The following is a 26,953-nucleotide window of genomic DNA, read 5'->3' as shown; positions in this document are numbered from 1 at the left end:
GACTGAGCAACTAACACTTTCACTTTTCACTATAGACAGTGTAAGTATCTGCTGGGATCTTAAAGCACTTTGGAGAGCACTTGGTTGCATTTAGGAGCAAATTTGAATTTCTATCCTTTAAGAGCTATTTATAAAGAGTAATGCCAAGAAATTTGAGGAGTCTCATAGAAAATTTTTCTCAAAGAAAAATTATTTTCTTTGATCACACACTCATTTCAGCAAAAAGGTCTGGAGTCTGCTCCTCCAATGCATGTGTAATTATGTATGAATTATATCCGTATATCAGGTTCTAATGTACTGTGTCCTCTAAGAAACATATGGAAAAGAGAAATTATAAAAGGTGAGAGAGGAAATAAAAATAGAAACTTCAGTCTTTCTTTCTGCCCTTTGAAAGATGTGATTGGGGAGGCCTAACAAGTCCAAAATCTGATGGGGTGAGGTCCAAAGGCAGAACTTCTGCTTGCCCAGGGGAATCTGTCTTTGTTCAGTTAAAGCTTCCGACTGATCAGACAAGGCCCACTCATATTGTGGCAGATAATCTACTTTACTCAAAGTCTTACGTGTTAATCACATCCAAGAAGACACCTATCCTGAAATATCTGGAATAACGTTTGACCCAATATCTGGGCACCACAGCTCAATCAAACTGACTCAGAATTCACCATCACAAATCCACATGCTGCTGCTGCTAAGTCGATTCAGTCGTGTCCGACTCTGTGCGACCCCATAGACGGCAGCCCACCAGCCTCCCCCGTCCCTGGGATTCTCCAGGCAAGAACACTGGAGTGGGTTGCCATTTCCTTCTCCAATGCATGAAAGTGAAAAGTGAAAGTGAAGTCGCTCAGTCGTGTCTGACTCTTAGTGACCCCATGGACTGCAGCCTTCCAGGCTCCTCCATCCATGGGATTTTCCAGGCAAGAGTACTGGAGTGGGATACCATTGCCTACTCGGCAAATCCACATGAGGACTCACCAATTCCTGCAGAGAATTATAGTCCATGAAGCCCACTGATTAATGTTTTATGTGCAAAGGAGATAGCCAAAAATTAGCAGGTGTTGAGTTGAATAAATTGAGACTCTTTGACTCAAAATATAGGTGAATGGATGAAAGTGGGACTTGGCACAATCTCTCAGGTGAGCATCGTGACACATGGATCAACAGCATCAGTGCTTTTCTCCTTTGACCTGTAAATGTCAGACCTAGGAATTCCGCTCAGAGATGTTCAGTGCAGTGTTACAGATAAGACAAAAAAAAAGTGCATCTGGAGGGAAAGAGATTTGATAAATTATGATAAGTGTTTTAATGAAATGCTGTGTTGAAATTCATGACAATTACTTTAAAATTTTTTATTGATGTAGAGTTAATATACAATGTTGTGTTAATTTCTCCTATAGAACACAGTGACTTAGTAATACAAATACATACATTTTTTATATATTTTTCCCATTATGATTTGTGCATGTGTAAGCACATGCTAAGTCACCTCAGTTGTGTCTGACTCTTTGTGATCTTATGGACTGTAGCCCACCAGGTTCCATGGGATATTTCTTGACAATTATTAAGTGACTAGATACATACCTTCTACATAGGATATGGTTATCTCCTGTATTTTATTTTATTTATTTATTACTTGGCCAAACTGTGCAGCTTGGATAATCTTAGTTCCTGGACCAGGGACTGAGCCCATGCTCCCTGCAGTAGAAGTTCAGAGTCCTAACCACTGGTTACTGCCAGGGAAGTCCCATCTCCTGTATTTTAAACAAAAGCAATATACATATGTATAGGCTTATATATATAGAAATTTCCAGAAAGAGGGACAAGAAACTGCTACCAGCAGTTCACTCTGTGAAAGACAGACTTTTCACTTTTGAAGCCCTTAAAATGTCTTCTGTAACATGCATGTATATGGCTTTTACGTATTTTTTTAATGGCAGAGAGTTTAGCTCCTACTATAACAGCAGTTGAATTGATGTCTGAACCAGCCATGAGGATGTCCAGGACAAGCTGAGAGTGAGGATGTCCACAAGGTACTTTCTAAGTGAAGCAGGGCCCTGCCATATGGCTGCAGGGAGCAGGGAGACCCCAGATCCATAGAGACAGCCAGTGAAGTGGTCTACCTACGGTAGGGAGGCTGAAGGTGGCAGGGCAGCTGCGGGTGCTGAGGACATGCCCGGAGGAGCCAAGGGAGCCCTCGGGGTGTCAGCTGATGGATTTGTGATGCCAGGACCTGCTCCTTCAGGGCACAGTCAGGTCCTGCAACTCAGTGGTCAGCACACAGTAACTAAGGGAAGTGGTATCATCTAAGCACTTTCCTTGAATCAATTCATTAAACTCTCACGGTGACATAACAGAGTACCTACTAGTATTTCCCCACTCCACTGAAACAAAAGTCAATGAATGAATGAACGGGTGAATAAATGGATGAACGAAGCCACCCAAAGGTGGGTATGTTTCTAAAATAACTCCACAGGAAAAAAAGCATCTATGTGCGAGAGTTGGTTTTTGTTGCTTGCAACCCAGGCGATCAACTCATGGGCACATCAGGGAACTGCACAGAAGCTGGAGACCCAAGTATGGGTCCAATCAGCAGTTTTCTTGGGCCCCTGGGAGCACCAAGTGGACTCAGAATTCAGGACCCCCATCCTGTGGGGTTTCCAGGTCAAAGAATCCAGGATTCTAGGATCAGTTATGATAGACTCACTCTCTTGAAGCTTATATGTTTAACCCCGCCCCAAATTTTTACATAACTTTCCATCTGAACCCTGCCATCTCCACTTCACAGTAGGAAGTATCTTGGGGAATAAACTGCTGTATAGTCCAAAGCAGGTTTTATGTTGTCTGGCATCTACAGATACTGTAAGTTGTGTAGTTAGGATAACCATCTGACTTATTATCCGAATGTGGACATTTTGGGCATGAAAAGGGGCATGTTAATGTTTATGCTGAGACAAGAGGCAAAAGCTAGAAGTGTCCCAAGCCAAGCAGGGCATCGTACTTTGGGCAGAATGAATTCCTATCAGATCATGCCAGTTTCATGGACGCAGGACAGGCTGCTTCCCAGGGGCCCTGGGCAGAGGGGCCACCTGCTCCCCTGCCTTGTTCACAGGCAGCTTTGGCAGATTCCCATCCTGCCCCTCTGACCCCGCCGCTCCCTGGAGACACACAGTGGGGCTCTGGGCCAGGTCTCGAATGGCCCGAGGCTGGAGGGACCCGCAGCCAGGGTCACACCAAAAAGGGACTTTGCTCTGGTCTGTTTGCTCTGGTCTGCTCCCTGATCTGGCAGCAGGCTCTCCACAAGCTCCCCTCACTCCCTGGCACCCTCACCCCGCTGTTTATCCAGTCAAAGCACAGTCACCCGAGGGGCTGGCCACAGCAAACGTCCCCAGTCCCAGGGCACCCTTCCCTAAGCCAAACCCCACGTCATCCGATAAGTTGGGGCGGGCATGGGTTGAAATTTAACCATCAGTGCTTTGGGTGAGGTTTCACAAAAGAGGTGGGCCACCCCCACCCCACCGCTCAGCTGTCCTGCCAGAAGTGAGGGCAGAGAGTGGGGAAACCCCCCTCTGGTTGTTGGGTCCCCCGGGAACAGAGGCAAGATGGTCAGGCCCCCAGTGCTGGGCTGGAGTCATCTGAAGTCCTCAGGCCTGTCTCTCCTGGCCAAGCAGATATGGGGCACCCTCCGTAGCCACTTGCTAAGGCCGGCGCGATGGTGCTCGCAGGTTCCCTGTGCGCAGAGAAGGAGAAATGACGCTTGTAAGTAGAGCCTCCGGTCTCCGCAGTACAGACTCCCGTGCTGTGTGTCTCATGTTATGGCGTCTTTCATAATGGGAGATGGTTGGAGCCAGATGGCTTGGGTTCAGATTTCTACTCCATCTTTCCCGTGGGAGACGTGGGCTGGTCCTTAACCTCAGATCCATCAGGAGGGTGAGATGCTCGGAACAAGAAGGGAGCAAGTGACAACCTCCCCTCCATCTCGCAAGACAAGCTGTTATTACTCAATATCCTGCCCTCCCAGAATGAGCCATAGCAGCCAGTCGTTAGGGCTCCAAGCACCAGCAGAGAACATCTCAGTAAATTTGATAAATAGGCCGCCAGCCAGTTCTGTCCAGAGACTGGCCCAGGTCAGCCTCATCGTGGCGGTGGTGTCCTTGGTGTCCTGTGACCTTGGACTTGCCCCTACCACTCTCTGGGCCTCAGGTTCTTCCTGTGTCAGATACAGGGCCTGCAGGTACCCCTAAGTTCACCTCTGACGTCAGTATTCCACACAGGACAGTTGGAAGAGCTTGGACTTTGGAGCTAGCCTCCGTGTTGGGCATTGGTGACACTGGTCCGCGGGGAGAGCTGGTAGATTGCTTCATCTCCCCAAGCCTCAGTTTCCTCATCTGTAAAACAGGATGATGAAATCCCACAGGGGGCCACGTGAGGATGAAATGACTCGAGCAGAAAGCCTGGCATACACTGGACCCTTAAAAATACTACATTAGTTACTCAGTCGTGTCCCACTCTTTGTGACCCTCTGGACTCTAGCCCACCATGCTCCTCTATCCATGGGAGTTTTCAGGCAATACTGGAGTGGGTTACCATTTCCTTCTGTGTGGGATCTTCCTGACCCAGGGATCAAACTCACGCATCCTGTGTCTCCTGTATTGCATGTGGCTTCTTTACCCACTGAGCCCAAACATTCTTACTTTTTCCAATTTTTCCGTGGTCCGCACCTGAGGATGATACCAAAATCCCCATCTCTCTGTTGTCCTCAGTCTCTCCTGGCTTCATACTCCCACCAGCGCTGTGTGATAAGTACCATTAAGATCCACCTTTTACAAGTGATGAAATTGAGACTCAGAGAGGTTGAGAAACTTGCCGAGGGGCACACAGCCACAGAGTGGTGGGGCCAGGACTCGGGTTCGGGTAGCCTGATGCTCTTCATGGTCACCAAGTATAAAACAGGATCCAGGTGTGAAGACATCTACAGTTAAGTGAAGAAAACCAACGCGCAGGTCCACTTTGTACTGAGCAGTGCTTTTGGTTTTTTGAGAAGCCTTGAGTGTGTTTCTCTGAGCTTGGAGGAAAGTACCAGAGGCTGAGCTCTACATCAGCCAGAGCAGCTGCCTCTGGGAATCCAGGAGGGAGGGTCTTCCTCCGTAAGCAGACCCTTCTATACGGTTTGAAACTTGCAGGGAGTCTGGGTGGGGCCTGGCGTTCTGCATCTCTAGCAAGCTGCAGCCAGGCAGTGACCCACCTTCTGTGCGTGCTCAGCCATGTCAGACTCTGCCACCCCGCGGACTGTAGCCCATCAGGCTCCTCTGTCCATGGGATTCTCCAGGCAAGAATACTGGAGTGGGCTGCCATGCCCTCCTCCAGAGCATCTTCCCAGCCCAGGGACTGGACCCGCCTCTCTTATGTCTCCTGCATTGGGAGGCGGGTTCTTCACCACTAGCGGCCACCTATGCTGGGGACCCGACCTTGTGTGCTGCGTAACTGAAAGCCTGGGGGTTGCGGGTGCCAAAGCTTCTATTCCAGGCCCTTCTGAGCAGGGTTTTCCTTGGATCCTGGGACTTTGGTTTCTCAGAGGACCCTCGCGTTTCCTGTTCTCTGACACTTGTAGCAACCCCCATGAGTCCACAGTCCTCCACCGCCTGCCTCTTCGGACTGGTCTGGGCTGGACCCCCGCCCCCCACTTCCCCGGCACAACTCCCTGTGACTGCGCTGTGACAGTGACCACAGGTCAGAATGACTGCGCGCAGCCACAAGGCCACAGCGAGCTACATTCCATGGGAAAAGGACTCGGTCCTGGGCGTGGTCCCCGGGAGGAGATGGAGCGAAGGCCCCGCCTATAAAGGCGGGGTTACGAGGCCGAGGGTCAGGTGGTCCCAGGCTCCACGTGGGGCCAGGTTCCCCAAAGCTGGCTCCTCTGGAACCAAGTTTACAAGTTTCTGCCTCCTCGCTCTGAGGCTGGAATGGCGCCCATGCACCATGAGGGTCTTCTCTTCCCTGTCTCTGCCCCCAGTGCACCCCGTCTGGAAGGGTCCAGCCTCCGTGCCAGGGGGCACCCGGCAGTCCCCCATCAACATCCGCTGGAGGGACAGTGTCTACGATCCCCAACTGCAGCCCCTGGGGGTCTCCTACAATGCAGAGGCCTGCCTCTATGTCTGGAACACCGGCTACCTCTTCCAGGTGGAATTCGACGACTCCACCGAGGGGTCAGGTGAGCCTGAGAGGGGGTCTGGGCCCCTTGCTCCTGTGAGTCCTGAGAGTGGGTCACAGCAGGGGGGGGGAAGGCTGAGGCTGGTGGCGGGGATGGACAGAGTGATGGTCACTCTAAAGCTGGTGATGCTGACCAGCTATGTTGGTGTCACATCACTGGGGGATGAAAGGGAACAATGAAGTCCTCCCCTGGGGGTTATATTCCAGGGGCTGGAAGGAAGAAACTGGGAGCTTATAAAACATAATTACATTGCACTCTGAGGAGAAAAGCAGAGTAGGGTGGAGGAGAGAGGCACGGAGGTGGGGAGTCCTGGACGGAGAGGAGGAAGAATTGTGGCCAGGCGTCCAAGATCTGGGAACCTCATTGGTCCCCGCTCAGAGTGAGACGGGCAGTGACGTGGCTGACACCCAGCTGCTTCAGGAAGCAGTGGGGAGCAGGGTCGAGCAGGAGGCTGTGTGGAGTGCTGGTGATGGAGGCTGCAGGGCAGGGCTCAGCATCCTCCCAAGGAATCTGGTGATCATCTCACCGAAGCCTCACCGGGATGCCTTACAAGTGTGGGGTGGGGACTCTGTAGGTTTGGGAAGTTTCCTTCCACTGCTGTTTTACTTGGCAAGATTGGCTGTACTGGAATTTTTTCAACACCTAGACACATCATCATAAGCCTTGTTTACATTAAACATGTGTTCTCTCTCTGGGAATAAGGAGTTTATGACAGGCAGAGGATGCCCATGTGACAAGTCCTCAGTGAAAATATGGGGCATCAAGTCTCCTGTGGGCACCCCTTGTGGGCAATGCTCCACATGTGTTGTCATAGCTTGTTGCTAGGATTCAGGGCATCCCTTGTCACTCCAGAAAGGACCCTGGAAGCCTGGTCTCCTCCAGACACTGCCTCACCCTATGCTGATATTGCTTGCATCCTTTGTCTGTAATACGTCTTAGCCATGCTTATGACTTAGTGTGCCAACTTTTCTCTGCCTTCGTTGGTCTGTTCCAAGTCTAGATTCCAAAGGAGCAACTAAAGTTGGCTTTTCAGGTTTAATATGCTTTGTATTAAATTTTTTTCAATTTTATGCAGCAACTTTAAAAAACAGACTGTACCTGAGTTCTGGGAGTTGTCCTAGGGAACCGTCAAACCTGTAGACCCCCAGCACAACCCCCAGACCCAAGCCCTCTCCAGGCCAGCCCTCAGTCCACCTCCTCCCACAGGCCCAGTAGTCTTGTTCACTAACCCATCAGCCCAGTGAGGACGTGAACACCACAAGGGCAGGATCACTCTTACTGGACACTGCAGGTGCTCAATAAATTGGAAGATAAACCATGAATGAAAAGCTAAAGCTATGAATGAGCCAGGCAGAGGGACTGGTCGGTGAAGGAAGGCCCAGCCTGACCCTCCCCGACTCTGATGGACCTATGGTGCAACAGGGGACGGGAGCCCTTTTTCCCTGTGCTGGGCCCTGTGCGCTTCTCACACATCATGACTCAGTGTTACACATGGTGTCCATAGTATATATATGTCAATCCCAGTCTCCCGATTCATCCCACCTCCCCTTCCCCACTTTGGTGTCTATATGTTTGTTCTCTCTGTCTGTGACTCTTTTTCTACTTTGCAAATAAGATCATCTATATCATTTATCTAGATATATGCGTTAATATATGATATTTGTTTTTCTCTCTCTGACTTACTTCACTCCGTATAACAATTTGTGGGTCCATCCACATCTCTACAAATGGCACCATTTCATTACTTTCTATGACTGAGTAGTATTCCATTGTATACATGTACCAAATCTTCTTTTTCCACTCATTGATCAATAGACATTTAGGTTGCTCAACACAGCATTTTTTTAAAAATATATTTTGGAGTGGCTTTTTTTTTTAGTGCCTTCCATTTTATTTATTTTTTTATAAATTCATTTATTTATTTTAACTGGAGAATAATTACTGTACAATATTGTGATGATTTTTGCAGTACATCAGCATGAATTGGCACAGGTATACATGTGTCCCCCCCATCCTGAACATGACATCCCACCTGCCTCCCCACCCAATCCCTCTGGATTTTCCTAGAGCACTGGCTTTGGGTACCCAGCCTAATGCATCATCAGCACAGCATTTTTAAAAGCCAGGTAAGGGAGAAGTGTCTCAGGGTCTGTGATCAGCTTGTGCACAATTCTCTGATCAGCTGATGATGATAAACCCTTAGGCTCCAATAGGTCTGGGAACTGTGTGTTCAGTTCAGTCAGTTCAGTTGCTCAGTTACGTCTGACTCTTTGCAACCCCATGCACTGGAGCATGCCAGGTCTCCCTGTCCATTTCCAACTCCCAGAGCTTGCTCAAACTCATATTCATTGAGTCAGTGATGCCATCCAACCATCTTACCCTCTGTGGTCCCCTTCTCCTCCTGCCTTTGGTCTTTCCCAGCATCAGGGTCTTTTCCAATGAATCAGTTCTTTACATCAGGTGGCCAAAGTACTGGTGCTTCAGCTTCAGCGTCAGTCCCTCCAATGAATATTCAGAACTGATTTCCTTTAGGACTGACTGGTTGGATCTCCTTGCAGTCCAAGGGACTCTCAAGAGTCTTCTCCAACACCACAGCTCAAAAGCATCAGTTCTTTGGCACTCAGCCTTCTTTATGGTCCGGCTCTCATATCCATACATGACTACTGGAAAAACCATAGCCTTGACTAGATGAACCTTTGGTAGCAAAGTAATGTCTCTGCTTTTTAATATGCTGTCTAGTCATTGATCTGTTGCTTTTTTTGGTCATTGCTTTTCTTCTAAGGAGCAAGCATCTTTTAATTTCATGGCTGCAGTCACCATCTGCAGTGATTTTGGAGCCCAAGAAAATAAAGTCTGACACTGTTTCCCCATCTATTTGCCATGAAGTGATGGGACCGGATGCCATGATCTTAGTTTTCTGAATGTTGAGCTTTAAGCCAACTTTTTCACTCTCCTCTTTCACTTTCTTCAAGAGGCTCTTTAGTTCTTCTTCACTTTCTGCCGTAAGGGTGGTGTCATCTGCATATCTGAGGTTATTGATATTTCTCCCGGCAATCTTGATTCCAGCTTGTGCTTCATCAAGCCGAGTGTTTCTCATGCTGTACTCTGCATAGAAGTTAAATAAGCAGGGTGACAATGTACAGCCTTGACGTACTGCTTTCCCTATTTGGAACCTGGTGTTCCAGTTGTTCCAGTTGTTCCTGTTGTTCCAGTCTGTTGTTCCATGTCCAGTTCTAACTGTTGCTTCCTGACCTGCATACAGATTTCTCAAGAGGCATAAAATATGAAAAACTCCAAAGGTCACTTTGGACTTGTGTGTGTGTATTGTTAAGATACATTTGACAAAATAATTCCCCAGGGGAAAGGGGCTGGCGGTTGAGCTTGGCACTCACTCTGCCGCCTGGTCGCCAGAGCACCCAACACCCTGACTGAGATCCTCACCAAGATCACATGCTGGGGACGTGTGAGTCCAGGGGAAATCTTGGCACTGTTTCTCGAAGGGGGAAGGTATGCTGGACAGACAGACATGCAAACACTCCCTTTCACAATCACTCCCTCTGGATGAACTGCAGCACGCCACAGACAGACGCCACCGTGGAGGCTCTGAGCATCTTCATTCTATGCAAGGAGGAGGCTGGGGGCAGGGCCAGAGGGGTCTGGTTCAAGTCCAACTCCTCTTGATCCTAAAGCCAGCGTTGCATCACTGTGTCAGCTGAGTACTGACACGTCCAGGCACGGCTGGTCAGAACCCTTCCTCCCTCAACTCTGCCTTCCTCTGGGCGAATTTGTTCCAGGAGAGGGATTCCCAAATGGGGGAGGATGGAGCCTGCAGCACTCCACCCGGCAGAGCAGCACAAGGGGCAGCACCTCGATCCCCACGACTGCCACATCAGCCCCCTGCTGATGGTCATCACCCAGTTTCAGTCACTCATGTCGGGTGATCCTGCCTGGAGCAGGAGAGACCCGAGAGGGGAGGACCCCAGGGGTACTGGGGAGGAGAGAGGCACACTCCCCAAGTCTCCTGGGAGCCCCCACCTTGCGGTTGAACCTGGGCTGACCCTGGGCCCCCCTGATTCTGATCGCTCTCAAATTGAAGGCTCTTGCACACTGTTACAGCCAGGCCTCTGCCTTGACCGGGTCCTGACCCCCGCTTTCTGGCTCCTCCACTACTTCTCAGTCTGGCTTGAAGGGCCCCACCCTGTCCTGCCACAGACCAAAAGAAATATCTGGGTGTCTCTCCCTGGCCATATAAATTAGTTGGATAATTCCCCCCGTGGCCTGTGTCCACACCCGCCAATCTGCTTTCACTTTACTTGTCATTTTCCCCAAAGCCCAGTTTCCTCTGCTTTTCTCTCCTGCTCAATTTCACATGCTGCTCCCGCCCTCCAGCCTTGAGCCCCCTCAGTTCAGACTTGCTGTCTTCTTTGTTCACCTCCAATGGAAATTGGGAGCTGCCTGGAGCAGAGGAAATGGAAAATGCAGCTGAAAGACAGGAAGAGCTCAAAAAAGTTCTGCAGTAAGAAAATGAAAATCATTTTCTTGGGAGTGAGACACTCCCATGATTTTTTTTTTTTAAATGCATAGACAGAAAGGGAAAGCCTCGGGGCAGGAAGGGAGGTGAGTGGAGAAGAACGTGGTGCAGAAGTGACCATGCACAAAATGTTCACGTTGGTCAGGTCATGCCAGCAGGTCAACATAGGAACCCCAGAGACCCAGAGCCGAGGCTGAGGGCGCTGGGGTTCCACGGGGTCAGGGACAGGCGTGCTTGAGATCAAGGCCCGCCAGCAACGATGAGCAACAGAGCTGGAGCCAGTGGTTCTTTCCAAGGAATGTGCGGCTGAAGGCCAGGGAAGGAAAGCTGCCGGCAGGGAGGAACACAGCGCCGGCTCCAGACTCATGGTCACACCCCACAAGCCCCTCACAGGCCAGGCCCCCTCATCTCAGCTCCAGAGAGATCCTCTCCTTAAGGCGTGACGGTGCCACTTCTACCCGATGGGCAGTGTAGGTGCAGAAAATGGGGTTGAAGGTCAAGGGCCAAAGGCCACAGGTAGATCCTGCCGCTCCGCTCCTTGTGGAGACGCCTGTGTTCTCTGAACCAGGTCCTAGCTTACCACCAGCGGTGACTGCTTTACCGCCGCCAAGTGCATGTGAATGCCTGTTATGTGAGTGTGTGAATCAGGGTATACTTTTCAAGGCATTTAGTTCCACCTGCCCCTGTGCCATCCACACCCCAGGAGGCCAGGGCGGCCCTGCCTCATCCTCTGCGTCTCCAGCACTTAGCAGAAACTGTGGCACATTGTAGGAACTCAGTGAGTATTTGTTGAATGAATGAATGATTTTCCCTTTTTATGCTTTGTGGCTGGCCAAGCCCCCTCTGAAGGACACTTTCTTAAAATACATTTATTCCTCAAAGTCTTTACATGCAGGTCCTGTCTTAGGGGTAATAGTGGCTGTTTCTGATGACAGCAAATCTCCACCTTGATGATGAAGATGGCGACCATGATGTTAATAATAACAATGAGACAGTAACAATAACAGAAGGTGGTCCCACTGCTGGAGCTCCTCCTGGTGCCAGGGGCCAGGCCAGGAAACGTTTTGTAAGGGCCAGCCATGTTCTGATGGGGAAGGCGTCATCATCATTGTGCAAACGTCAGGTCTGAGGTGCAGAGAGATAAGACCACTGTGCAGAGAGACGCTGCTTGAAAGCAGGGTCTGTGCTCACGCTTGCCTGGCTTCAGACCCAGAGTCGACGTGCAGTGATCCCAGAGGTTAGGTCCCAGAGAGCAACCTGATCCACCGCACTCCTGGATTTTGGAATTCTGGGGTGGGGTTGTACCCCTCAGCGCTGGCCCCAAGTTGTGGCTCCTGCTTACCTGGAGAGAATGACAAAGACCTCCCTGATCCAGAGAACACTTAGAGCATCAGATCATCAGATGTGCTAAGATGTTAAATCCCAGGGGGGCACCGAGAACAGGCTGATCCTCAGTGCCACTGAGTTATTTGCAGTTCTAAGTATTAGTCACTCAGTCACGTCTGACTCTTTGCAATCCCATGGACTATAGCCCGCCAGGCTCCTCGGTCCATGGGATTTTCCAGGTGAGAATACTGGAGTTGGCAGCCATTCCCTTCTCCAGGCAATCTTCCTGACCCAGGGATCGAACCTGGGTCTCCCACATTGCAGGCAGATTCTTTACCATCTGAGCCACTACGGAAACCCAGTCATTCTAAGTAGAACATCTCAAACTGATACCATTGAGTTATTTTCAGTTTTGATTAAATAGAACATCTCAAACTGTTCTCAGACTTATTTTAAGCCTTAAAACGGTGCCTGCCAAACGGCCTGTTTATCCCGGTCAAAGCACCAAAGTACTAATAGATGGCTGTTATCAGTGGCTGTTATGAGAACAGAGACGGTAGGTCTGAGCTGGGAGTCAGGCTCCAACATCACTGTCCTTGGGGATGCGATTCCCCAGCTGTGTGTTGAGCACCTGGAGCCTCCTGGGCGGGGGTCGGGGGTGGGGGGAGGAGCAGGTGGGGGGCGGAGGATGCATGGCCTCCAGTCTGTGAACAGTGGCGCTGCTGGTGGAGTCTGGGGCTGGCAAACTAAAAGTCCCCTTGTCACAGATCGGGCTCATCTTTTCAACTGTTTCCTTGAAGGGAGTTACTCTGACACTGTCAGTATGAAGTCACTAAGATGATTTATCCAGGGTGGCTGCCAGTTGTTTTAAAACAACCCAGTTATTTTAAACTGAGTTCCTAATCTTGCTACAAGAAAGGACAGATGTTCAGCTTGAACTCCTCCACAAAAGCCAAGGGCTGGACCTTCAAGCAGGCCTGGGTTGGGGTTGCTGGTGGACCTGGACCAGGTGACTAGGTCCTGTGAGTCTCAATTTTCTCATCTTGAAATTGGGCCAGTAGTAGCTGTTTGCGGGGTCATTGTGAGGAGCAGTCACTGGGGAAGGTGGGGGCTGCGCATGATGCTTAGTGTATAGCAGGCACTTGGCAAAGGCTGACTCACCCGTGAATGGCACTCGGAGCGCGTGCTGGCTGTCCACCAGGCGTTGACAGGTGGGGGTGCCTAGCGCCAGGACGCAGGAGATGCTGACCACTGAGAACCGACGGGACCCTATCCTCAATTAGCCGCTTCATCCCATCGCAGAGATGAGTGCTGTGGCTGCCGGCTCTGTGTCCTTTGGTGCTTCCAGAAGACCAGGTGTTCTGCTAAGAAGTTTGTGTTTAATCCTTGCAGCATCCCTATGGAGTAGTTGCTAGGATCCTCCCCATTTTACAGGCGTGGAGACTGAGGCTAGGAGCAGTTTGGTAACCGGACCAAGATCACTGCGTTTGGAGGCGATGGTGCCAGCACCGACCCAGTGCAAATCCCCGACCACTGCAGCAACAGGACGCTGTTCTCTGGTTTTGAAGTAAAGATACCGGTGCCTGGCTCGGGGCTGTCTGTGCCCGTCCATCTACCTTTACAGACATGGTTCCAGAGAAGGAGGAGGAAGAGGCTCGAGGTGTAGAAAAGGGACACCCGAGCTTGTACCGAAGCAGCTCCTGTACCAGCTGGTGCTGCTTCTCTGCTGAAATGCGCGTGAAGGACGGAAGTCAACAGGCATAGCAGTTACAGGCTCCCGCTGCACCTCCGCTGGCCAGCCACAGGGCGCCGCTGCAGCCCACCCCAGCACCGACACTCCTCGCACAGTGCTCTGCTCCCGATCCACACCCGCAGGTCTCAGAGCTGGCAATGGGCAGCAGCCCTCGGGGTGTGCTTGGTCCCAGCCGGGGTGGCCGCCGCCCACTGACAGATGACTGGGTGTCAGGGAGGAAAGGCCCTGCCGCCGACAGCAGCTCGTCTTCCCTGTGGCCCGGATTCCAAAGCCGACCTCCATCCACAGCCTCTTCCTTAAACGGCTGCCTCTTTGGGAAGCAGGCAGGAGGGAGAGGCTAGCCCCTTGCGAGAGGCTAGCCTTGGAGGGTTCTAGGGGCAGCTGGATGCGGAGGGCAGGGGAGCAAGCGGGGCCTGGGGTGGGGAGCGACGACCGTGGGCCCTGGGCCCTGGTCCAGGCCTGGCTGAAGGACGACCTTAGGAAAGTCCTCCCCGGCCAGAGGAGGGGGCGATGCCCATGCCCAGCCCCCTTCCCACTCCCCACTCTCTGCTGGTGACCACCGGCACGCAGGGAGTTTTCTACAAGGTTAGCTTTGGCCGGTCTGGCCAGTGCCAGCTCACGGTGGGTTAGTGCCTCGTGTAGTTGGTGTCGCTCTTTCTGGAGACCTTACGTGGTGTCTCCAGAGTCCTCAGATGCTCGAGCTGGAAGGGACCACCAGGACCACCTAGCTAGGAATCTTTTCTTCTTTAATCAGTGAAGAGGCCAAGTGCCTGAAAGGTGGCAGGGTGCGTGGTCGCCGGCATCATTGTCGTCACCATCTGATGACTGCACATGAAGAGCCATCCTGCCAACGCTGCTCTTCTCACAGGTGGGACAGCTGAGGCTCCAAGAGGCTGAGCAACTTGGTCAAGGTCACACAGCACATGCACGCGTTAGTGCCTTTTGGTGACCCCATGTGTCTGCTGGCCAGGGCTGCCACCTCCCCTGCCATCAGAAATGGCACAAAAATCCCACCACCGGTGTTGGCATAATTTCCTTAGGTGATGTTTTGTACCCAAGGCCTGGTTTGGGGCGTCAGACCTGATGTTGAATCCTACCTCCCGTGGCCAGGATAACCAGAAACCTCTTTGACTTCTCCTAATAAATTGAAAAACTACACAAGGAGCTTGTTCAAATGCAGGCTCCCAGCCCCTGCCCTGGACCTCTGGGGCCCACAGTTCAGGGGTGAGCCCCCGTGCGTCACGATCACAGTTCTTGGGGAGGCTTTCCGGGGATCTGGAATGACTTAGACAGTGGTCATCTGGTGAGGCTGGACCGAGCAGGGGCTGCCTGGAGATCAGCCCCAGTGGGAAAGTAGCGCCTTGTAGCTCAGAATTTGTGTATTTAAACATCTTGCTCATTGCATATTAGCTTATGAAATTATTTGGTGATAGAATTCTGTCTGCCATTCTTTCATTCAAAAGACATCTCTCTCTGTCTCTCTTTTTTAACTAAAGGAAAGTTGAAAAGTCTTACAGGACTGGCACGCATCTCAGAATCGGTTTTTCTTGCCTTCCTGCTGCCTGCCCAAGCGCCACCTGGTGGCAGCACCAGACTCTGCATCTCTCCCGGGTTCCCCATGAGTCACTGGGGCCCACCGGGGCCAGGTGACTTGGGACAGACAAGGTCCCACCTTTCAGCTGTGGTTTTAGCAACACGGATCTCTCAAGAGTGACAGCATGTGACCTCAGTGTCGTTGGGGTCACAGCAGCTCCACAGTCTGACAAGCAGACTAACACCATGTCCATGGCTTTACTTTCCAGGAATCAGCGGTGGCCCCTTGGAAAATCACTACAGACTAAAGCAGTTCCACTTCCACTGGGGAGCAGTGAACGAGTGGGGCTCAGAGCACACGGTGGACGACCGCGTGTACCCCGCAGAGGTTTGTAGCAGCTAATACGTGGGGGCTTCCCGAGTGCCTCGGCCACCTGAGGTCAAGTGGCCAAGCATCCTGGTTGCTCAGAAAGGATTTCCCGGGACATGGAACTCAGTGCTCAAGCCAGAACCATTGGCCACCCCGTCCATTCACTCTCAGGACTATCCTTAAGGGGAGAGTAACATCAGCACTTTCACTGACTGAAAGAAGAGACTGAGGTTCTGAGTGGTACTGTGACTTGCCAGAGTCAGAGGCTGGGTTTCAGGAAAGAGTCTGTGCCCTTAGCTCAGCCTCGCTTGAGGCTGGTCCACTGGGGACAAGCTTCCTGTCCTTAGAGGCATTTGAGGCCTTTTACTGAGAATAGAAAATCTTTACGATAGAAACTACCTCCTTAAAACAAAGTGATATTTGGGACATTCCAAAATGAGAGTCAGTAAAGAAAAGGAGCAGAGACAAAGGTCAGGAATTGAGTTTGAGGTGGTAAGTGGGGCCTTATAGATGCCCCCCAATATTTTATTATGAAATTTTTCCAACTTACCCCCTCCAAAGAAAATGAAAGAACTGCATAGCGAGAACCCGTAAAGTCACTCGCCATATAGATCCTGTGTTGATATTTGCCGTATTCACTCTATTTCACCCCCATCCACCCGCCAACCACCTGGCTTTCTGATGCATTTCAAGTTCTTGACTGTTTCTGTTGCCATCATTATGGAATTAGTATTATAGAACCAGAGTCCAGTCGGACCAAAACCTGAACATTGCTGTGATCACACAGCCAGAGGTGGCCTCTGGGGACAGTTGATAATTAGGGAGTGACATTATCACTCAAACAATTAGTGATTGTTATAACTTCCCTCACTAATTGTTTGAGTTATAACTTCCCTATGGCTTCCCTGGTGGCTCAGATGGTAAAGTGTCTGCCTGCAATGAGGGAGACCCGGGTTCAATCCCTGGGTTGGGAAGATCCCCTGGAGAAGGAAGTGTCAACCCACTACAGTACTCTTGCCTGGAAAATCCCATGGACTGAAAAGCCTGGTAGGCTACAGTCCATGGGGTCGCAAAGAGTTGGACGTGACTGAGCAACTTCACTTTCACTTTCATAACTGCACACATCTTTACAAATATAACAAAAATAAAGGAATAGCAGCTTGTAACACATCTGCTTTCAGCAAGCCACATTCCTCTTAATAACGGTGTTCCTGCCCCTTGGTCTTTACTGAGCAGCTATTTCAACAGAGGAAGTCGCTGCTATGTGCTCATTTACGAGTTGGACACGACTGAGCAACTTCACTTTCACTTTTCACTTTCATGCATTGGAGAAGGAAATGGCAATCCACTCCAGTGTTCTTGCCTGGAGAATCCCAAGGATGGGGGAAGCCTGGTGGGCTGCCGTCTATGGGGTCGCACAGAGTCAGACACGACTGAAGCGACTTAGCAGCAGCAGCAGGAGCCGAATCAGAGCTTGGGACCCACCACAGCCTGACTGTCCCTGAGTCAGGTGGGCAGGGGCTGCAAGGCTGTGCTGGCCATGTCACTGGCCTCTGTTGGAACAGGCCATTTCCTGTGGGGTTTGGAAGGCCAGGCCAGCCCCCTACGGCAGGGTCTGAGAAGGAGGTAGGCTCTGGGCAGGGCCCCGAGATTTCTTCTATTTCTGGAAGACCCCACAGGACAGTGGGTAGGGAGTTCCAGGTGAGACACGGGAAGACAGAAGGAACCCACGCCACCCTAATGGTCCCGAGTTTGTGTGGTCAGGAACAGTGGGACTTGTTGGCAGTGGGTTCCGCCTGGGCCCAGCACCCTGGCAGGGCTCCCCATGCCCTCGAGTCCATCAGCCGACTGGGGGAGGATCTTGCCCACCATGAGAGGCTGGAGGCCTCTCTGGGCTGAGTCTTCATGGCCTCAAGGCCTGGGTCAGGGTTCAGAAAGGCCTCCACCACCATACGCTGCAGCAGGAAATGCCAACACTCAGGCCCCGTCCTGGTTCCATCACGCAGAACCCAGGGGTCCTGGCTCTGCCTCCTGCTCACCAGTGCCCCAGGAATGCCCAATCCCCCAGCCATTCCCTGCTGATTTAAATCCTTATCATCTGGTCAGCTGTAATGTCGAGTTCAGACTTAGGAAAACCAGCAGAAGGTGTGAAGAATAAGGAATTCAGGAGAGGGTGACAGAAAAAGCGCCATTTGGGTGGTGTACTCGCATTTAAAATTATCCTGTTTATCTGAAACTCAGATTCAACTGAGAGTCCTATGTGTGATCTGGCTACCCTGGTTCAAGGCTGGCTGTGTGTGCGTGTACTTAGTCGCTCGGTCGTGTCGGACTCTTTGCCACCCATGGAGGGTAGCCCACCAGGCTCCTCTGTCCATGGGATTCTCTAGGCAAGAGTACTGGAGTGGGTTGCCATGCCCTCCTCCAGGGGATCTCCCCAACCCAAGGGTCGAACCCAGGTCTCCCGCATTGTAGGCCGATTCTTTACCATCTGAGCCACCAGGGAAGCCTGAGCTGTCTGAGTGGTAGCCAATAATCCAACCACTGTGTGTGTTTGACAGAGTTAAAGCGAGCCTCCTTTCTTTCCCGCTGAGAACTAAGGCTCTGCTTTCTGGGGTTTGAGTGAGCCTGGTCTGGGCGAGGCGGCACTAGTGGTAAAGAACCCTCTTACAGGAGGCGTAAGAGACACGGGTTTGATCCCTGGGTGGGGAAGATCCCCTGGTGGAGGGCATGGCAACCCACTCCAGTACTCTTGCCTGGAGAGTCCCATAGACAGAGGAGCCTGGAGGGCTACAGTCCACAGAGTTGCAAAGAGTCGGACATGACTAAAGCGGCTCAGCACGCATGCACACACACGCACAGGCTGGGCGACCTGCCTGCAGCCATGAATCATGACAGCCGCACAGAGGGGAGTGAGGATTTGCCTCTGGCCTCTGCAACCTGGTGATGAGGGACTCTCCTCCTGGGTTCCAGCTGCACTTGGTTCACTGGAACGCTGTGAAATACCAGAACTACACAGATGCCGTGACAGGAGCAGACGGCTTGGCGGTGGTAGGTGTATTTTTAAAGGTAAGTGGGCCGGGACGCAGCTATCCTAGTGAGACCTGCTTTCTAGGCATGGTCTCCTTAGGATGACATGTGCTTGTCACCCTGTCCCCGGCCCTGTCACGTGACCACTCCCCGTGCCACGCTGTGCAGCTGGGGGCCCGCCACGAGGAGCTGCAGGAGCTGGTGGCAGTCTTGCCAGACATAAAGCACAAGGTAAGCTACGTACTTTGAAATCAGCATAACCAAAAAAGCAAGATTGCTTAGAGTAATGGCTCCTTTGCAAAGAAAACCAAATGAACAAACTAGTTGGGAGAGAGGAGCAGTGCTGAGGGGGTCTGAGTCCAGTCCTGAACCTGGGGCTCCCTGGGGCTCCAGGGCTGATGCCAGCTGTCTCCAGCTGGCTCACCCACTTGAACGTGTTCCTGCTATTTCTAAGTCCTCCCCACTGGGTATAACGGGGTATCCCAATACTCAGCCACTCAGGCATCATCTTGAAGACTTTTGCCTTGTCTGCTGCCAGTACTACTGTTAGTTATGTAGTATTTTTCATGAGATTAATCTACTTCAAAATTTTTAGTCTTGTCCCAGGCAACAACCTCAACCAAGTGATAATGTTAGTTTTAAAACCCATTGAAACGAATTCCCAACTATGGTCATTTAAGAATATCCACCAGCAAGCCACCTGGCCTCCTTAGGGTCAACCCATCCCAGGAGAAGAGGGAGGTGGGGTGAGGAGGCCCCATCCGGACCCAGTACAGCCCAACAGACAGCACAGCCAGCAAGGTACCAGCTGAGAGAAGACTTTGATGGAGAAATGGAAATTCCTATACAACCTGCAGTTTATTTGTTCAGTGCCGAACAAAAGAATTCAGAGAGGGAAGGAGTCACCGCATGGTCCTTGGCCGTGGGGACGGATGGGGCTCTGATGTGTCTTGACAATGGCCAGAGTGACTCCAGAGGGGAGCTGGGGACCGGCCCTTCCTTGGACGCTTTTCGGGGGCCGTTTGATCTGTGCAGCACACTCCCCTTGATGTTGGCCTCCTGGGACCAGAGCAGCTCGCTCCCCCGCTGCCCATGTGCCAGCTCAGGAACTCAGCAAGGTCGAGGTACTGGAAGGACCCTCCTCCTCGCTGGTCCGCAGCCAAAGTAAACCTGGACTGTTCCCTGCAGCATCCACCCCCCAGGCGTTGTCCCACCTCCTGGTGGGGAAGAAAGAGCTGCTGTGAGGGGCTGTGTGCTAAGGGGGCCATGCTTCCCCGAAGGCTCTGGGCAAACACATAGGCAAAACGGTGCCAGAGGGAGTGAGGGAGGAAGCTGCTGGACAAGCTGACGCTTGTCCCGGGGCCTCAGCTTCCTCAGCTGAAAAGTGAGATTTAGAAGCTTAGGAGAGAAAGGCCCCATCTTGGAGGGCAGGGGTCTGTGCCTCGTGGGTCAGGAGAGTGACAGCTTGAGTCATCCATCAGTCTGCACTCCCTCCTGGGTTCCCCAATGTCTGGGTGGACTTTGAACATTGGCGGCAGTAGGGGTCACCTCCGTGAGGGCCAGCTCTGAGGGACGGGGCAGGCCTCCTGTAGCACCTGAGTCCTGCCGCAGTCTGGTCACATGGCTTTGGAAAGGTCTTATCTGTCTTGTCTTAATCAGTGAAACAGACATAAAGGCTGGTTCTGGAAAATCAGTGAAACAGACATAAAGGCTGGTTCTAGAAATCCAAGGTGAGAGCCTCAGAGGGCATCTGGCAGGTCAGCACCTTGGGACCAGGGTCTGGGGGGAGGAGGTCTGAGGGGGTTTATCTGTCCCCCCCCACACCTGCTGGTAGGACTTTCTGCATTTTGTCCTGTGTGCAATGTGGCCTGTGCCCTTTAAGAACCGAGTAGACCGTATGGGGGAGTATTACTCAGCCAGGCAAAGGAATGACGCACTGACACTGGCTGCAACGGGGATGGACTTTGAACACAGCATTCTGAGCGAAAGAAGCCAGATGCAGAACTCCCCAGGTTATGTGATGCCACTTCTCGAAACGTCCAGAATGGGCAGATCAGGGAGCCTGTGGCGGGGTGGAGGTTAGGGGAAGTGACACCTTAAGAGTCTCTACTGGGGCTCTTTTTCTCTGGAGCTCTGTTTTGACGAACATGTTCTAGAATTGACTGTGCTAAGGGTTCACATGTCTGTGAACATGCAGCCTTAGGACTGTGCACTTTAGATGGGTGGGCACCACACTACGGGAATGTCATTTCTGTGACGCCCTTTAAAGTCGTTGACTAGACATTGGTTACAAGCCATCTGCTGTCGCTTCCCTCCGTTAGAAGTGAGTTCCACAATGGCAAGTAGTGGGTCCACCTTGTGTGCTCCGGCAGCCCCAGCACCTAAGACAGGTCTACCATGCTGCTGCTGCTGCTGCTAAGTCACTTCAGTTGTGTCCGACTCTGTGTGACCCCATAGACGGCAGCCCACCAGGCTCCCCCGTCCCTGGGATTCTCCAGGCAAGAACACTGGAGTGGGTTGCCATTTCCTTCTCCAATGCAGGAAAGTGAAAAGTGAAAGTGAAGTAGCTCAGTTGTGTCTGACCCTCATCGACGCCATGGATTGCAGCCTACCAGGCTCCTCTGTCCATGGGATTTTCCAGGCAAGGGTACTGGAGTGGGGTGCCATTGCCTTCTCCATGGGTGCTCATCAAATAGCTGAGTGGGCAAGTGACATGGAATCCCTCCAGTCACTAGGAACCTGGAGACAAGTTTCTGTCCTTTCTAGAGCATGGAAAGCAAGCCAATGTGAATTCTGAACACAGGGCTCCCAAGCATGGCATGAGCTGACACAGCAGCCTGGAGCACTAGGCTGTCCTGGTCCATCAACGCCACCCCCCTACCGTGATGAGAAGGAAAATTGTGGTATGAGTCAGGGAATCTGGCCAGAGCAGCACGTCCTCCTGCACATGTGTAATTACATGACTCTCATGTCAGGGAGGGCTGCTTTAAAGAGAGGATCAGCTGTCTCAAGAGTATAATATTTTCTGGTATAGCCACTATGGAAAACAGTCTAGTGGTCCCTGAAAAATCTAAACACAGAGTTAACATGGGGTCCCACGTTTCTACTTCTGGTATATCCTCGAATCATTAAAAGCAGGGACTTGAAGAGATATTTGTACACTCATGTTTATATCAGCTTTATTAACAGCGCAGATGTGGAAGCAACCCGAGTGTCGGTTAGTGATGGTGGATACACAGAACATGGTCCATCGGCACAGTGGAATATTACTCGGCAGTAAAAAGTGGGAAATTCTGGGACTTCCCTTGCGGTCCGGTAGTTAAGACTTCAAGCTCCCGGTGCAGGGGACCCAAGTTTGATCCCTGGTCAGGGAACTAGATCCCACATGCCACAACAAAGAATTTGCATGCCACAACTAAAGATCCAGCATCTGGTGCAGTTAAATTAAAAAATAAATAAATAGTTTTAAGAGGAAGGGGGGATTCTGACACAGGCTCCAACACAGATGGACCTAAAGGACATTGTGCTGAGTGAGATAAGCCAGTCACAAAAGGACAAATCCCATATTATTCCATCTATACGAGATCCCTAGAGGAGTCACATTCATAGAGTCAGAAAGTAGATGGTGAGTGCAAGGGGCTGGGGGAGGGGAGCAGAGCTGGAGAGGGGAGGAGAGCTAGTGTGTGATGGGGACAGAGTTTCAGTCTGAAATGCTGAAAACCTTCCACGGGTGATGGTGGGATGGTCGCACAACACGGTGAAGGTACTTAACCCCGCTGAACTGTGTTTTAAATGGCTAAAATGGCACACTTTGTGTCATGCATGTTATTTGACATCAACCTTGAAGACTGTGATATTTTCACAGCCAAGGTATAGGAAACCTGAGTAGCTTTAAAAGAAAACATACAAACCTGTGGTGGACACCCCTGCTCAGTGTGGAAGGCCACGTCCTCTTGTTACAGTTTCCAAATGTGGCAGCCGCGGCCTTGGCCTCTATCCCAGGGATGCGCTCCACTCCAGGCCAGTCACTGAGATGAAGCCGAGTGTGGTGCCCCCTTTCTGGCCTCCTCCACCCACCTGACAGCCCATGCTCTCCTCCCTCAGGACGCACGAGCAGCCCTGGGCCCCTTCCAGCCCTCCTGCCTGCTGCCTGCCTGCCAGGACTACTGGACATACCCAGGCTCCCTGACCACGCCGCCACTGTCCGAGTCGGTCACTTGGATCATCCACAAGAAGCCCATCGAGGTGGCTCAGGACCAGGTGAGTGGCACCTGTATCCAGCGCACGGGACTTCACGGGGATCCCTCTGGTTTGGCAGCTTCACTGAGACAGTGTGAGTGAGCATTGTGGGGTTTCATGCTTTGGTGCATTTTTGATGTTCCTTCACAAGAACAATTTCCAGTTGAAATAGGAGCTCGTGGGGGTTGAACAGAAGTTCCCAGTACTGCAGCTCTTCTCCTGACCTAGAGACATTGGTGTGTGAGAGGGAGGTAGAGACAGGGACAGAGACAGAGAGGGGCGAGAGACAGACAGAGGAGAGAGAAAGAGAGACAGAGACAAAGGAAAAGAGAGAGAGAAAGGGGCAGAAGGCGGTGGATGAAGGGGAACGAGCTGGGGACAGACGGTTGTGCTCAGCAGCTTCTAATCTTAGTGGTCAGCCTCAGGTGTGGCAAGTTTCCAAGATGATAGTCACTGGGGCAAGGCCAGCGCCTGCTCTTTGGTCTCCACTGGGGTAAAGCAGCCTTACAGAACAGAAGTGATATTATCATTGGGACATGGGTCCTTGCTCATTCAGAGACCTCTGTGGGTATTTGCAAATGAGTAACTTAGGCAATTGGAGAAGGCAATGGCACCCCACTCCAGTACTCTTGCCTGGAAAATCCCATGGACGGAGGAGCCTGGTAGGCTGCAGTCCATGGGGTCGCTAAGAGTCAGGCATGACTAAGCAACTTCACTTTCACTTTTCACTGTCATGCATTGGAGAAGAAAATGGCAACCCACTCTAGTATTCTTGCCTGGAGAATCCCAGGGACAGAGGAGCCTAGTGGGCTGCCGTCTATGGGGTCGCACAGAGTCGGACACGACTGAAGCAACTTAGCAGCAGCAGCAGCAGCAACTTAGGCAATAAAGGGATGTCATAGGTGAGTGCTGGAGAGCCGTGAAAGAAGTAGGGTCACTGCAGGAGAAGAGGAGGATTAGGGTCTGTCCCACTTCTTTGACCAACAGAACAGTAAGAAATCACACTGTGATAAGACGTTATAGAATATAAATGCCCAGAGAAAATTCCAGAGGGGTTGTATCAGTCAGCTATTGCTGCAAAATGCCACCTAACAAACCACCCCCAAACTCAACAGCTTAAACAAGCATTTCTTTTTCCCTACTCACAGATATTTGGGAGCTAGGGCACTGTTTTGGCCAAAGTTGGGTGTTGGGTCAGGCCATGTCTCTCATGGTTCTTGGACCAGTGGCCACCCAGGGCTGCTTCTCACAGCACAAGATAGCAAAAGAAGGGCCAACTCACACACGCACGTTTATGGCCTCTGCTTGCGTCACAACTGCTCACATCCTGTTGACCAACGCAAGTTATGATGGCCAGGCCAAGGCCAGAGGGGCAGGAAGGAGGCGAGAATCTATTTGCTGAGTGATGCCCGAAGCTGTCACACAGAGGCACACCAAAAAGTTAACCCTGGTTGTCCCAGGGTCACAGGTCTGCAGTGGTTCTTATTTTCTTTCTCTTCCTTTATTAAATATTGTGTGTCTGGGTATATATGTGTGTGTGTGTGTTAGTTGCTCAGTCATGTCTGACTCTTTGTGATCCCATGGACTGTAGCCCACCAGGCTCCTCTCTCCATAGAATTTTCCAGGCAAAAATACTGGAGTGGGTAGCCATTCCCTCCTCCAGGGGATCTTCCCAATCCTGGGATCAAACTCTGGTCTCCTGCACTGGCAGGTGAGTTCTTTACAGTCTGAAGCAGTAGATATTACTCATATACTTTTTTCAAGTTGAAGTATCTTTTTCTCCGGGAATTTCCAGAATCTGGAGAAACTCTGTCTATCTAGAGCAGAGTTCCGAGATGACAACTGTGCAGCAGGCATGCTCCTCTTGACCAGCCTCTGCCCAGGACAGACATTTCTAATAGATCACAGCAGCATTCACCACCTTGGTTTCAGCTCTGCACTTCCTGAGGGCTCTCAATGAGCACTTGGATGTCCTTCCAGCCTTTCGCTTCTGTAAAACATCCTCTTATTTAAAAGTCATGAGATGGGACTTCCCTGGTGGTCCAGTGGCCAAGACTCCACACTCCCAATGCAGGGCGTCAGGGTTCAATCCCTGTTCAGGGAACTAGACCCTGCGCACCACAACTAAAGGTCCTGCATGCCACAACAAAGACCAGAGATCCAGCGTGCCACAGCCAAGACCCAGTGAAGCCAAATAAAAACAAAAACAAAAAACAAAACCCTGGAGAAGATGCTGTTGTGTGTGTGTTCAGTCGCTTAGTTGTGTCCAATGCTTTGTGACCCCATGGACTGCAGCATGCCAGGCTTCCCTGAGGTGATGCTATTTGCTTTGAAAGGTTAAAGGTGAGATCACCAATCTTGCCACAGAATGGAACTGTTACAGACATGGTTGAAACTGGCCATCCTCACCAACACCCCTCTATTACTCAGCAGATACACCCGTTAGGAGTCAGATATTACGGTAGGAGAGGGTGGGTGAGTGGGGGGCAGGGGGAGGTGACACAGTGACCACAATCTCTGCACGCCGCTGCCCAGCAGGAAAATAGAAACGTAAGTCAAGAGTTTTAAGGCAGAGTGGTGAGTATCACATAAAAATGCAGGGTGGGGTTGGGTGGCTGTAGAGGCACTATGAGCACCCGCTGGATGGCAGGGAAGAGCCCGAAAGGACATTGCTGTTCCACCACATTGGTTTCATCATATAGGGCCATCCCCAACTTAGGCTGGGAGGGCCCTTCACAAGACAGGACAGGCACGGGGGCCGGTTCACTCCGTGCCTGCACCCAGCTTGCATCCACACCCTCCCTTCCAGCTGGCCGCGTTTCGCTCGCTCCTGTTTTCTGTGCCTGGTGAAGAAGAGAAGACAATGGTAAACAACTACCGCCCACTCCAACCCCTGATGAACCGGAAGGTCCGTTCGTCCTTCCAGGCCACTCACGAGGGAGCAAGACTCTAAATTCACTCTGCCCGTGCTAACAGGTAGAACTGACTTTAACAAGAGAAAGTATTGTTTCCTGGGCTTCACGGTCCAATCGTGTGTAACCTTTGAAATTAAAAAGAGAGCAAAAGGTTATGATTTCCGTCAATGTACTTTGCAGTTGCAAGGAAAAAAATGGCTTCAAAGAAGCTTGAGCATCCCAGGGAATGGAAGTCTTGCACATGGGATCTCTCAGAGGACTCTCAGCAGTGCCCAGGCCTCAGGGGCTGTGCCAGCCCCGCTGACTGAGGTCATCCACCCTGCCCTCTCTTAGGTCCACAGTGTCCTCTCTCCAGACCGCCAGCACTTGGCAACACAGAGCCCGGGACTAACGTCCCTCCTTCCCAATTCCAAGTTCCTGGTGTGTCAGTGTCCTGGGCTGACCGATGGTGTGACCGGTGACCAGCACGCTGTGGCTGCGGGGTACCCAGCAGGGCCTGCCTGTCTTCCCACGGTGCTCAGACTGGAAGTCCAAGATCAATGCCAGCTTGGCTGGGTTCTAAAAGGGTCTTTCTTGGCTTCTTGTTGTGTCCTTGTGTGGGTTTGTTTGGTTTGTTTTTTTTTTTTTTTTGGTGTATGCACACAGAGAGAATTCTCTCTCTTCCCCTTATTCTTTTTTTAATATTTATTTTCTTTGTTTATTTATTTGGCTGTGCCAGGTCTTAGTTGCAGCACTCAAGATCTTTGGTTGTGGCATGTGAACCCTTGGTTATGGCATGTGAGATCTAGTTCCCTCACTGGGGATCGAACCTGGGCCCCTTGAATTGGGAGCGTGGAGTCTTAACTGCTGAACCACCAGGGAAATCTGTCTTCCCCTTCTTATAAGGCCACCAACCCTACCGAGTTAGGACCCCACCTATAGGACTTCACTTAAGCTTAAGTACCTCCTAAGTTCAGTTCAGTTCAGTTGCTCAGTCGTATCCGACTCTTTGCGACCCCATGAATTGCAGCACGCCAGGCCTCCCTGTCCATCACCAACTCCCGGACCCCGCACC

General features: G+C 51.4%; 1 protein-coding gene across 1 annotated transcript; it reads left to right on the top strand.

Annotated features, from left to right (window-relative positions):
* Positions 1–3,489: 3,489 nt before the first annotated feature.
* Positions 3,490–26,953, top strand: CA5A (carbonic anhydrase 5A). The gene is made up of 7 exons (XM_061386967.1): positions 3,490–3,753; positions 6,008–6,205; positions 15,618–15,736; positions 18,689–18,784; positions 18,914–18,976; positions 22,850–23,005; positions 25,794–26,953. Exons 1-7 carry the CDS (start codon positions 3,597–3,599, stop codon positions 25,935–25,937), a joined length of 933 nt encoding a protein of 310 aa, XP_061242951.1. The 5' UTR covers positions 3,490–3,596; the 3' UTR covers positions 25,938–26,953.

This window comes from Bos javanicus, chromosome 18 (assembly GCF_032452875.1).
Source record: "Bos javanicus breed banteng chromosome 18, ARS-OSU_banteng_1.0, whole genome shotgun sequence".
NCBI classification, from domain to species: Eukaryota; Metazoa; Chordata; class Mammalia; order Artiodactyla; family Bovidae; genus Bos; species Bos javanicus.
Note: the sequence above shows the minus strand (reverse complement) of the source record. Positions and strands in the feature narration are given on the sequence as shown.